Raw genomic sequence first — 14,003 nt, 5'->3', positions numbered from 1 at the left:
TACTTGATGGTTGGACACCTGAAGAAAAAACAAAAACCCATTCCTTCCTGTGCTACCCTTCAATCTACTCACAGATGGTAGAAACTGCCCACTGAACAAACAGCTCTCACTAATCTCTCTGGCCTAGACATTACAAACTACCCCTGCAAAAACCAGCTTAAGTGTACTTAAAGCTTCTTGTCCCCTTTCCTTATTTTTCATAGTAACTTCTGCTTTGCACTTTGCTTCATGCTGCTCTCTCCTTGGAAAAGCTCAGGTTCTGGCCTCCCATTGACTCCCATAAGGAAAGAGTTCTGGCAACCCACCTCCTCTTTGCTAATCTGTTCCATTCCCTGGTCTGAACCATCACTATACTCTGAGACTTTCAGCAAAGGTGCACATCTTAAGAAATTACATGCATGTAAATGCCTGTAAAGAATATTTGAACTTGCTTTTGTTTACAGTGTTGAGTAGACCCCTTAAAAATAAACCTCATCCCTTAAGGTCTGCAAACCACAACTGAAAAACAGCACTTAGCATAGGAAGACAGTGGTGACACATAAGGATCTAGCAAAGGCAGACTGAGCATGATGACTTAAAAAAGAAGGAAGATGGTCCTTCCTTTGATTAAAAACAAATTAACTGCTCCAAGTCAGGGGACAGAAAACTATTTCTGAATTTAGAACAGATCCAAGTTCACAGTTATAGGAAAGGGGAGAAGAAGGGTGTTCTGTGCAAGGTGAAACAAAGAGAGTTGGAAGAAATAAATAGAACCAGAGTAAAATGATTGATTTTTCAGGTCAAAAATGAATTCTAGCAAGAAGCAGGGGGAGGGGGGGAGAGGGTCATTTTGCTAAAGACAGACAAAACATATCTACTACGCAACTTTTCTTATTTTTTGACTCTCTGCCCACTGCCCATTTATTAATGCTAAATAAAAGCATTATTCTCATGTCTCTCATATTAGCATTCCACCTAAAATGCTAACACTGTTTTTAATATGGTCCCAAGTTTTTTAAAAGTCTCCACTAAAAGCCAAACACTTGAAGAACAATATTTGCTATTAAAAGAAGATCATTCTCACTCCCTTACTCAACTTCTCCAAAAGCTGTAAAACAGTACGAAAAAACCAGAATTATTTCTTTAAAATACTTATGAATAGCTAAAATACTTTTTATAGATATGCAAACAACAGATCATATGGAAGAGTTTGGAAACCACAGTAATAAATACAGGATTTGTATGGATGACTCTAAAGAGAACTTCTGAAAGAAAAAAAAAACTGTCTGGATAACTCATCAGAGCAGCAAATTATCATTAAGAGATTTAATGGAACGTGAAAGGCTCTGCTCCTAGAATCCACAGGTCAGTGACTGATACTGACACAGTACTAAATTTTTTCGAAGAATGCAACAGGTATGGGAAGCAAACAAGACAAGGTTGATAGAACAGTCCCACTTATTTTGTTTACAATTTTATTTATAATAGCTACACTTGACTTTGGCTATTCCCAGAAAGTAATTCAAGTCAAGTGGATAGCTCTGATTTTCATTTACACTTTTTCTTTCCTATGTTCATATAAAGCTGTCACTGTTTTAGCAGAAAGCAGAAAAATTTTCATGTTTTGACTTCTCTAGAAAAGGTTAGCACATTTATTCACCACTACTCCCCTTCACATGTATCTTTCACAGCTACAGTTTCATAGTTTACAGCAATGAAAACTTTCAACATTTCTAAAAATAAAGGCTTACTTACTGAGCATTTGACATACAATCACAATTTGATAGTTGATGTCTAAAATTTCCTTCCTTCTGACAGCCAGCTTTTAAATAGCAGGATCTAATTTCCCCTTTAGAAAATACAGAGGGGAAAAAATGTCAGTTCAGTAATCCGATCATTTGTGTACACAAGAAATTTATAAAACACACATTTTAGGTCAGGCATATTTATAAATATGTATTTTTTCAGTCTGTGCATTAAGCTCATTTTAGATTTCAGAAAGCAAATTAACATTTGAACAACGGAAAACCTGAGACAAATTAAAACACAAAAGGCACAGTAAAAATTTAAAAGGTATGTAAATTAAATGCAAAGCACATCGATTAATGTAAGTTCACCATAAAATGTAAAATCAGTTTTTCCTCTTTCCATTCACAAAGGTGAGATCAGGAGGTACAAAGCAGCAAAAAAGTTCTGCTAGAAGTGCAGCCACAGCTCCTCCCTGTTTGCAGATGCAGCACAAAGCCAAGGGTAAGTGCTGGCTGAGCCAGAGGCTGTGTCACCTGCCCCACTGCTGCCCTTCTGCCCACAACACAGCAGCAGCTGCAGGCTGCCAGCAGGGCCAGGAGGAACAGGCAGAAAACCAAAGTATCTCCAGGGTCACAGACCCAGTACCATGAGCACTCACTCCATGCTGGTTTTGAAGGCAACTTTAAAGGAAATAGGGCTTTTGGGACAACTGTCTTTCAGAAGTATGAAGCAATACCTCGCAAGGTGCTACACAGAACTCAAACCCATCCTACAGCTACAGACTCTGAAAATAGCTTCAGAACAGTGGCATCCCGAGTATATGCATGGGACAAGACTAGGTCACTCATTAATTTTCTTTAAAGGAGTAGCAGATCACAAATGGCAGCAAGCATCACCATATCAAGAGGTCAGTCTGAGCCAGCTGAAGATCAAAACTGTAAAAAAGGAGTCATATTTTGCCCAGCCAGGTCAGTGCAAAACTTTCTAGCCAGGCAGAAAATGCCAGGGGTTCTTCTGATGGGACAGAAGTTGTCTTCTGGCCTAACCAGCATCTTTTGAGAATGATGTTTGGAAGATAAACTTCAGGCACTGTGTAAGGCTTGGGTCTGTGATGGTCATGGTGGATTTGGAAACTCTATTTATTGCTCCTCTGACTTTAAATTACTAAGCCTTTTTCCCCCCCCCCACAGACAGAAAAATATGCAACCAGTAACAGATGAGAAATATCGTTCCAGAACATCTGAAGTGTTTAGAAATTTCCTCATGCATTGCAATTACTCCAACCAGATAAACTCACCGTTTTCATCTATGAACACATGCATTGCATCCACGGAGAGCTCATCTTGCACAGACGCCTCAGGTCCACTTATTACTTGCAAGACAGAACTGTCTTGCTGAGAAGTTACCCGGTAGATTATCTGCCTTTGCCTGCTGCCCTGGTAACTTGACACAAAAATGTTTCAAAACTACTATGAGGAACTTTTTTCTTGTTCTCAATAAAACAAAAAGAAAGAGAGGTTAATTAAAAGTTTATGTCATTTCTACTCAGTGAAACAAAACAGCTTACATCATATCTTTGAAGTACAAAATTGTAAAGTAAACTGGCCTTACAGTGCTGCAAATTTGGCAGACTCTGGTAGCACCGGACTAGTACTAGCACGATCTTGGCTTTGTACATCTGATCTTTCCTGTTTAGGAAGTTGCTCACAGTGCTTTTCTGTTCCCACCATTTCTTCTTTTCTCTCCGTCATCTGGCTATCTGGAAAACAGGGCAGTGAAGTGGAGCCACTCTCCACAGATGACTTTCAAGAGTTTTATTCATTAACTACTGAACAAGAGTATCTAAAAATGAAAATCTAAAACACTGCAGTATTTGCCAGTTTTATGGAAAGCACTGCCATATACTTAGAACAATACAACCACAAATCTGGATAAAGAGGTACTCTGACCCTCATGAATAGGTTGTTTCAAGAACACACTGTGTGAAGTAGAGGACAAATGAGAGAATTTCTGCTTTGCTTCCCCTATTGTTTCTGAGGAAGCAATCTGTTCCTAATCGAGAATGGTAAGAGGCTGCTTCCCTGGGGGCTATAATTTGTTCCCAAGCTGTGTATGCTGGCAGTGGAAAAGCAGAAGCACTGGCCCATTCCCCTTTTACAAAAGGGAAAGCAGCACCTTCAAAGGAAATAGAGCTCCTGGACAGGAAAGCAGAGAGCTGCCTAATCCCTCTTCCTCACTGGCCACACATCTGGTGCAGGACAAAGGGCAAACTGGCAAAACAATTTCACAGCAGATTATCCTATGCTTGGAAAACACAGAACTATAGATTTAAAAATACACATTAAGTATTTGTCCAATTTATACTAGTTTGAGTATCAATTATGTTTATATTGCCTCCCTACACATGCATGTCATCTATTCATATATATGTGCATACAACATATTCACATATGAACATGGTGAATAGTGAAATATTTTTCAACTGTGCTTCGTTTATAAACTGAAAAAAATATCTGTTAGGGTTTTAAAGTGCAACTAAGACAGTGATTAAATAAGCACCCAGTGCAGTTGTGCAATTAAAGGCTTTAGATGGAAAAAAGGGGTGCTTGCTGGAGATGCCTTAGTAAGTCCCTGTAGCTTTTTGCACCAAGCAAAGTGCATTGAAACACACTTAGCCAGACTTCTCACAATACCTGCAGTTTAAACACCTCAGATCAAGGAAAAAACCACAGAAATTTCACTCCACTGAAATTTCCATATCTTAAGCCATATTTCTCACCAATATAATTACCATCCTAACCTACAAGAATCACCAGTCAAGAAACAGTGGTGTCATATCGAAGGATAAGGACAAAACAGAATGAAAGGTTGTAAAGAGATGCTTTTATAAGGTCAGCTAATAAAGTAAACAAGCTTTTGCATAAGCAGACCTTTCAGATCATCTGTCTTGTTTTCCTCAAACTGTATCAGCTGACCTATCAACATATTATTTCTATAAACAAACCTACCTTCATGAGCTAAAACATCCCTACACCAGTTTTAATTCAAAGGACAAAGCCCCCTCATACCCTACAGCTGTGCTATAAATACAATGAAACGAGCACAAGCTTGATATAGGGAAATACTTTGTTGTGCATGGAGGCAAAATTCAGTAGGTCTTCCAGGTCTATTTTATTCTATCTTGAGGGAGAAAAAAAGAGCAGTTAGGGGAAGAGACAATAATTTTTCCCTTTCCTTGTTAAAGATTTAAACTCCAGGTTAAGCAGAAACTGTCATTACTGAAGCACCCCCTTAATGATGTAACCATACCTGTGGGCAGTGATGGAGCCACAGATACCTAATCAAAATGACCTTCCTAAAGGCTTAGGCTGTTCAAGCTGTAAGAATAATTGATACAGATCAGAAACTGCGTTTTAAATAACCTAATTGGTCCCATAGTGCCACAAACTAGCTTTAGGGCTGGAACAATTAAAAAGAATTTTTTTTAAATCTGATTATCTAGTGGTTTCAGAGTATGCTTCTCTCTTTTCCATTCCAAACCACAAGCCTTGCAGATTTCTTTTTCTTGCTGTGGTAAAGAGGCATAATAACAAAACCCTAAACATACTACTTCTTATAGGCTTTATATGCTGATCAGACAACACCATGGTGATGAGTACTTCCAGTACTGGAAAAGTGGGCCATGATGGCTTTGTGACTGGCTTTCAAGATCATTACTCATCTTCTTCCAGGTGACTTACACCTTCAGTATTTAAATGAAGATAGAGGTGTCTAGACTAGGAGTGTCCTGCCAGAGTACGCAATCCAGTCGGCTCTATGTCACCAAATGCTCCCTGCTCAGAAATTGTGCTGGCAAAGCTCAAACACCAGGATAACCTTTTCCAAGTGCAAGAGCAGACTACAGACGACAACATGGCACTGTACTTATACTTTTCCCTGTGCCATTTACCCTTATCCACTGCTCCACACATCTCCAGCTCATGCATGGCTGGGCTCACAGTAGTATCAAGATCAGACCTAGGCTCTGCAATAACCACATAATTTATCTGGAAATTATGTGCCACATGACTCAGACATTTGAGGTGTAACTATCAGGACTCATGGCTAAATCAGTCTTGGTGCAGGGTGATTCAGAATAGTCCTGTATAAGCCAAGTTTTGGTCTGTATACTATTTTCATATTTTGATAGAGCACAAGACATAAGCTTAAGTTATCATGGTAAAATACTTATGAAAAGGAATAATTCTTATACATCCCATACATATGATACTATCAGTAAACAGTTTTTCTGCATTAAAGACTTTTAACAGCATATCAACATTACTTAAGAGTATACCATCCCAGTGCTGACAAATTAACTCCTAATTTTAAAGCATTTACTGTACCATAATGTCTTTTGCCATGTAACTTTTTCTCTTATATAACAGATTTTAAGCACTTCAAATCATCTTTACAGACAAATCCTTTTTCTTCTCTAGGTGGAGGCTGTGAACAATTTTACAGCTGAAATGAAACAGCCTTTGTACATATGTTAACGCAGGGAGTCCAGAGGAGGGCCACCAAGATGATCAGACGGATGGAACCTCTCTCCTGCAAGGAAAGGGTGGGAAAGTTGGCTGAGATTTCAGCCTAGAGAAAGCTCCAGAGAGACCTAATTGCAGCCTTTCAGTACCTGAAGAGAGACCACAAGAAATTGGAAGAGGAACTTTTTACAAGAGTATTTAACCATAGAACAAAGGGGAATGTCTTTAAACTGAAAGAGGGCAGGTTTAGATTGGCTATTTGGAAGAAATCTTCACTGTGAGGGTGGTGAGGAACGGGAACAGCTTGCCCTGAGAAGTTATGGATGCCTCATTTCTGGAAGTGTTCAATGTCAGGTTGGATGGGGCTCTGAGCAACCCAGTCTAGTGCAAGGCATCTCTGCCTAAGGAGGGGTGAAGGCAGTTTTTTTTAACCTCTTTTATTAACGTCCCTTCCGACTGAAACCATTCTTTAAGTCTGTGATACAGTATCACAAGAACTGTCAGTGTATCTCAACCTTAAAGTCACATTATTATTCGGTAATTAGAACAAAATTTTATTACTCTGTAACTTTCCTCCAAAACATTTTTACTATTTGTGGCCCTTACTACAGTCTTTGAAACCTTCTTCCTCATCTTTTACTTACATTACCCTATCCCAACCTTCACAGCTCACTCCTGTAAAACAAAATGCCACTGCTGTCATAATTTCAAACACCATCTGGTTTGAAACCTGGGTAAACAAAATTAAGCTAATTAAGCCTGTCTCTCTTCTGTTCATTAATTGCTTTGCTACAGAATCCACTTTCTTCAACAACATTATGTTCCAAAACAGAGATTTTCACATTAAAATATATTTGCTGCCTGTTCAGCCACAAAGAAATGATTTCAAGTTGCTCTATGCTTTTGTTAGTACCAGCATGAAACCAAAGTTCTACAAGCTGTGAACTGTGCCATTCATATATGTGGATTATAAATCCTAAAAAGATATCTAATCCTTTCTTCACCAACAGCTTTAGCAGAAGCATCTAGCTTGTTCTCAACCCAAATTTGCCTATTATGCCACAAATACATTAAAAGAAAAAGCTGGCATTTAAGTTGGTCATCCATCAAACAACAGAAGTGCCAAGGGAATACCACACCGTCCAATAATTGCTACAAGAGTTCAGCATGGACACTGAAGAAGCACGTGGCATTATCCATTAATGAGGATTGCCCCATTAATTCTGAAGCAACAGGAAAAACTAGCAATAGGCATTGTGCCTGCCACAGGAAGTGACTTGCTCAAAACAATCTCCTGTGTCAGCAGCAGAGCTAGGAATAAGCAGCCTAATCATTGTATCTACCAATTACATCAGAATACAGACCTCTGAAATAACCTCATATTTTCTGTGCAGATGTCAGACTTGTTATCATACATAATACTACCTCTTTGACTTAAAGACTGAAATTTTACAATTTTAACCTGTCAAGCCTATATATGGAACATCAGATTCAGAGAATTAAGTTCTGCACACCAGTTCCTCAACATGCAAAGAGCTGCATCACATGCCATGTGGCCCCTCTCTGGCACAAGAGTCTGGGATGATATACAGCTGCTCCAAGAGATGAGCTAGCACCAGGCAGGGCTTTATTTCCTAGGCACTACCCCCCTGCCAGCAAAATCACCTGCTGTCACTTCCCACCACAACTGTCAACTGCACCAGTGACTCAATGCATAAGATCCCTCTTCCTCGTGACTACATGGCATGTGATAATCCTCTTTCCCACATGCAAGGGGAAAAAAAAAAAAAAAAAAAAAAAAAGAAAAAAGTCTAAAAAAACCCACAGGAGTATGTTTTAGTTTTAGTTTTTTTATAGGAGAAGGGTAATTGCTTGGGATCCAGAACAACTCACTTGAGGTTGTGGTTTGTGCACTGCCCAGAATGATGAGTACCTTTTCTAAAATGAGCCTGCAAAACATCTAAATTCAGGCCATGCAGTCCTGGTTTAGTTTCTCCCGTGCCAGTCCCCACCACTCCCACAACAGGCTTTGCTCCTGCGGTGATAATACTGCCTGTCCTAGATTACAAGCCAGCTGTGCTAAAGGGGACATACAGGAGGTTTTGTCCTGCATAAGTCTGATGCCCAACTGCTTTTACCTGGTCCAAGACGCATCAGAGGGACCCAAAGCAGCCAATAAACTCAGGTTTTCTTACACTTCTTGAAGACTGAAAAAATTTGTGGTTGCCCTACAACATACTTTCACTGCATGTGTGATCCAAGTGTGATTCAAAACTAAAAGGTCACTGGTCTGAAAGTCAGTTTTAGCAACAGTACCAGTAGTATTTTCTCGCAATCTAGAAGAGGTGGAGTGGATATAGAATAGCTCTTAGAACTTTTATAGCCTGTATTTTAACAGGTTAAATCTGGCACCCTCAGAAGTGCAAAGAAAGGCTTTCATTTTCTCGTACTGCATTTTACCAAGCTGTCTACTGGCAAAGGCTGATGTGGTCAGGATGATAACTCTTCTACTTCCACAGAACACACAAGTTGTGAGGGACCACCCATAACAAAGACCATCCATGACACTCCCTCACTTGCCAGACTGTTCTGAGGAGCACTTTTCCTTACTGTTCACAAATTACGCAAAATATCAGCTTTCTTTCACAGAGCTCTGAATATCCAGCTTTCCAGGAATTTGCCAAGTTTTTCACATAGCCTAATAAAAAAATCTTTCTGGGGTGCATTTCATGCTCATTTGGACCTGAGATCTATTGCTAACTTTTGCCAATTAGACAGTTTGCAAGGTTAAAAGAACAAAAACCAAACAGAACCAACCTCCTCCCTCAAAACAACTGGTGCACTGACTCTATATTCCCACACATGCACACTTTTCTTAACAACCACTCTAATGTGGGGATAATGTTTATTCAGATCTGTTCCAAGATACTATATTATTAAAGCATATTTGCAATTGCAAGACTGTAAACAAATTAAAGGCTTTCTCATTCCTAAAATTCAGTCTTGCAAAGGGAAAGCTGCCAGTAATGACAGTAATTTATTTTAACAAACAGCACGTTGGAAAACAAAGCCTACTTGCTCTTAAAAATAACTGCCTTTGAACTACCTCTCCCAAGCTCAAGGAGTTCAGTTTGAATCTCCTTTTTCCCACAGCACCAGTTCAAGGTGCAGAATCCACAGCAGCAACCCCTGCTCCTGCAGGGCACCCCCTTTCCAGTTCCTCTTCTGTTTCAGGATAACATTTGCTGAGCCCACACTGCAAACAGAGAAACTTAATTACACACGTATGCAGCTCAGCTTCACTATCTCACAAAAGTACAAGACTTAAGAAAATAGAAATAGGAAGGTTCAGAATAGATATTAGAAAGAAATTCTTTACCATGAGGGTGGTGAGGCACCAAAACAGGTTTCTCAGACAAGTTGTGGATATCCCATTGCTAGAAGTGCTCAAGGCCAGGTTGGATGAGGCTCTGAGCATCCTGGCCTAGAGGAAGATGCCCCTGTCCATGGTAAGGGTTTGGAACTAGATGATGTTTAAGGTCTCTTTCAAACAAAACTATTCTATGAAATTCAGTTCAATCCACTAAATGAGAGCTCGGTTTAAGAGAAAAGCAGAATTCTTCTGTTTCCTTATGATCTTGTATAAGAATCTTGTTCATCAGATCTAAAGCACAACAACTATACACATAAGAATAAGTTTTGGGGTTGGGGTTTGGGTTTTGTTTTCACTGTGGAATCTGAATCTGACTTATTCTGATCATCTATTGCTTTCTTTCATACAGCAACCTTCCCTGTTCATATTATCTGAGAGTAAGGTCTGAAAGGCCTTTCTATATTAGCTGCACTCTTTTTTAATGTTCATTTAAATTTACCTCTGAAATTCTACTTTCCAGCTAAGCCACATCACTCAGAGCTACAACTATTGTGTAAATGCTCCTTTTTATGGCTGAGGAACAGAAAAAAAAACACAGTCTTCTTGCTGCACCCCTCACGTTGCTGTGTGCTGGTTTGCAGGTAGGTGACTCTGCACCCCAGGAATCCAGCAGGAATCCAGCAGGGCTCAGCAGGCTCAGGTGAGAAGCAGGGCTTGCTCAGCACTTGTCTTGGGCAACTAGAGCACAGACTGGAGCCAGCAGGGCAAGCTGATAAACTCGATGAGGAGGACAGAAACTGCAGTGAAGAATAAACAGCCTGAGAAGGCAGGAGAGATACACCAGAAGAGAAGCGGCAGATCTAAGAAAAACAAAATTCGCTTCTCCTGTAGTTACCCTCCTCTCAATTCCTTCATCAGAAGGAGGGGAGGGTAAGTACAGGAGAAGTAAATGCAAGCTGTGGGGATGCAAAAGCTTTAGGTGGGCTCAACAGAGTAGAAAAGTCTAAATTAGCAATAGTGTGGATTGCTAGGAAGAACAGAAGGAAGACAAGAGCATACCGATACAAAGAGGAAGACAAACAAGGAGCTGGAACAGAAGGGGGGGAGCAAAACTGAGAAGGGATGACTGAGGAAGGAAAGGCATAGAACTAGAAAAAGTGGAAGAACAAATGGACTCAGGTGAAAGATGGAATGAGACAGGTGTAATACATCGGACAGGACAGGCTTAGAAAAAGACAGAGTGAAAGGTAAATGAAATCTAAAAGGAAATGACACACTGAGAAGATAACCCTACGTATTTCTCTAACAAGATAAAAGAACACGTTTCACAACCATTTCTAAAAACCTTTTAAGTGAGTTGGGCATTTTTCATGTGATGGAAAGATGGAAAGCTCTTGCAGGAACAAGCTGGTGGAACAGGGAGAAGACAAAATAGAAGTGCCAAGCTTCTCTTCTAGGGTACCATGAAGTTTCTTACTTTCCATGCAAACTAAGTATTGAGACTGCATCCTCTAAAGCTTTCTTAAAATGACTTACTATAGGATCTAAGGTAAGATAAACATTTTGGAGAAGGGGAAGATACAGGCTGTCTTATTTCACTTTGACTCAGATCTTCTAAACTGATTGCACTGACCACTTGGGGAAGTACCTGAGATTGCATCTGCCCTCACAGCATTGTATCTCACAGCCTCATTAAATGGCTCTACTAATTTAGCTGGAGGGCTGGTAGAGACACTACAAACAACAGTCCTTCTCAACAGATAAGGGTCTCTGAGTTCAGTGACAGCAATGACAATGCTGATTAAAACCAGAAATTTCTATAAAATACTGGGGGCTTTCACTGAAAACAGCCACCAAACTTTCATCCTTAAAACATAAATATTTTAATTTTAAGTGACTGAAACAAAACTCTTACTTATTGAGAACAAGTACAGGATTATTCCTTTTTTTTTTTTTTTAATTAGAGGCCAATCCACAACCGTTCCATAAATTTAGAAATATATGTATATGTGCGTACACGTGTTAGCTAAAAGTTGAACTATTTCCAGTGGCAATTCCAGCTTACATACTTAAAGGCACACAGCCAACCCTTCAAGTGTACCTGGTAAGATGTGCAAGGGCAGGCGTAACGCTATACCTATACGCATTTTTGCAAGATACTTCTGGTATTCCAACAATCAAGGCACACTATTTCAGTATAGAATACTGAATACATAATGGATACCTACTAAGCTTATCATTAGGTTTCCTAGAGGGAAAAAAAAGAGTTTTCTTCAAGAAGATAAAAAACATTGGAAAACTGCAGCTGACACCATCACATGCTTTCATTAAACCACTTTGTCCCACCAAGTCCAGCCCTACCCCGGCCATATTAGCAAAACCAGTCTTCCTCAAGGAATTTGCCTTACTGCAGATATCCAGCTAAGCTGCTCTAAGTAATCAAACACCTCACAACATCTTTATTCAGAAAGAATTGTAATCCATGTGTAATACCTCCAACAAGCCCATTTTCCTTTGTCGTCTCCATTTTGACGGTAGATTGATTAGATGTCTTCATTTTTGAGGTATTAATGGATTCCAAGAGGGAGACAAATTCTAGAAAGTTAGATTCATTTGGCATCTGACCTTCTTTAGCTTCTAGATCTGATTTAGAGGTTGGTAAGGTCTTTTCTTTGTCAGATACCTCCACAGAATTCTTACTTAAAAGCACATCTGTCCCGCTGTCTACACTCAACACCCTCATGTGCCTCTTTTCATGAGCAGTTCTACAAGACTGAGGGTCTAGGTTGTGCAGGTCTTCCTTACAACTTAAATCCACAGTCTGGACATTTTCCACAGCATTTTCCTGATTTGGATCTGAACAAGTGTTAGTTTCTAGAGGTGTATTTGCTGGGTTGCTGAGGTCCTTTACTGCATCACCCGATTCATAGCCAGAGCACTGGTTGGATGACAGCTCTGCCCTCAACATTTCTGGAGTTCTGTCACTTTCACTAACTTCTGTGCAAGGCTTAGCTTTACTGTCATCAGACAGGTCAAATGTGATAACAGGGATTCTGAGCTGTTCATTAGTTTGCTGACTTGACCAGCCTGTTCTAACTACACCAGAGTCAAGGGCTGAGCTTGTTCTCTCACTTTCCAGGGCCTGTAAGTGGACAGAGCCCGGCAGGTCGCTGAGGGTGGTGTTTGGCGTCGTACTCATTGTGATGACAATTTTAATGGGTTCGCACAGCTGGTCACCAGGAAGAGAATTGTCCACAACTGCAACAGCAGTCTCACTGTCTGAGCAATCAAGGTCCTCATGGCTATTACCAGCACTGCAAGAATTTTGCATCTGCTCATGCTCTTTGGTTGCAATGGCATTGCACTGTGGGCAGTTGCTGGTAAAGCCTGTCTGTGGCGATTCATCTGGCAATGTCTCTCTTTTGTAGGTTTTAGGATTATTTAAATGGTCTGAAATAACTGAATTTTCACTGTCCCATAGCTCTGAAGAAACTCCAGTCCTTAAAATATCAACTTGTGATGAAGAAATATTGGAGAAGTTTTTAGCTACGTCTCTGTCCACAAGAATATCTTGGGATACATGGTGGCCACAAGGCTGTCCATTCGCTTCATCACCAGGAAATGTTTCCATAGCAGCTGGTTTTGTTGCTATTGCTGATGTGGTGGCACCTGAACAGGAGGTTGTAGAAACAGGTAATATATCTGCTTTGATACAGGGTGAGGTAGATGAAACTGGCGGTGTAGCCTGGTCTTCTAGTACCATAACACCTAAGAAAAAACATTTGGGCATTAGGTCTCACACGAACACTAAGCATTATTAAAGTACGATCTTTAACCAACATGATCCAGAGCAGAGGAAGCTTCTAAAGTAAGCACAGATGACATGGCTGATTAAAACAGTTCCAAAGCAAGGAGGGTTTCTTTTTGGTAGCTAGATAGGAAATACTACAAAAGCAAGATAAAACCCTTCCAAGTCAGGACAAGCATAGCAGCATGTCTATTTAAATAAAATAGCTGAAGAAACAGCTAGTTTCAAAATCAAAATGTTTTACAGAACTATCCCCATTTAGGGAGAGGTGAAAGAAAGAATAAGCCAATGCTGCAGGTTCTCTACATCACTTTCTGCAATTTCTAAATGGTCACACAGGACATGGTGATCAGCCTTAACAAAAACAAAATAATATTTTAGAAATGAAAACATCTCAAGCACTGGAAGTGTAGGCAAAGTAAGGTATACTGGAATATGCAACACAGGGCTAAAGGTTGACAATCACAGCAGAAGTTTACAGCCAGATGTTCAAGGGCTCTAAGATGCAATCCAAGCATTAGCTTCCTAGTTCAACGCTTTACAGAAACACAGAGCTTCCCAAGAATGTGGG

General features: G+C 40.0%; 1 protein-coding gene across 1 annotated transcript in view; it reads right to left on the bottom strand.

The window, feature by feature from the left end:
• The window catches only part of LOC136359803 (pecanex-like protein 2), a 147,906-nt gene that overhangs the window by 125,520 nt on the left and 8,383 nt on the right, over window positions 1-14,003 (bottom strand). The window contains exons 5-8 of the mRNA XM_066316744.1: window positions 12,118-13,392; window positions 3,340-3,487; window positions 3,026-3,171; window positions 1,735-1,828 (exon numbers count right to left, since the gene is read on the bottom strand). Coding sequence (XP_066172841.1) covers window positions 1,735-1,828; window positions 3,026-3,171; window positions 3,340-3,487; window positions 12,118-13,392 — 1,663 coding nt within the window. The remainder of the gene's footprint in view (window positions 1-1,734; window positions 1,829-3,025; window positions 3,172-3,339; window positions 3,488-12,117; window positions 13,393-14,003) is intronic.

Source organism: Sylvia atricapilla, chromosome 3, assembly GCF_009819655.1.
Source record: "Sylvia atricapilla isolate bSylAtr1 chromosome 3, bSylAtr1.pri, whole genome shotgun sequence".
Classification (NCBI taxonomy): Eukaryota; Metazoa; Chordata; class Aves; order Passeriformes; family Sylviidae; genus Sylvia; species Sylvia atricapilla.
This window is presented reverse-complemented; position numbering and strand designations above follow the sequence as displayed.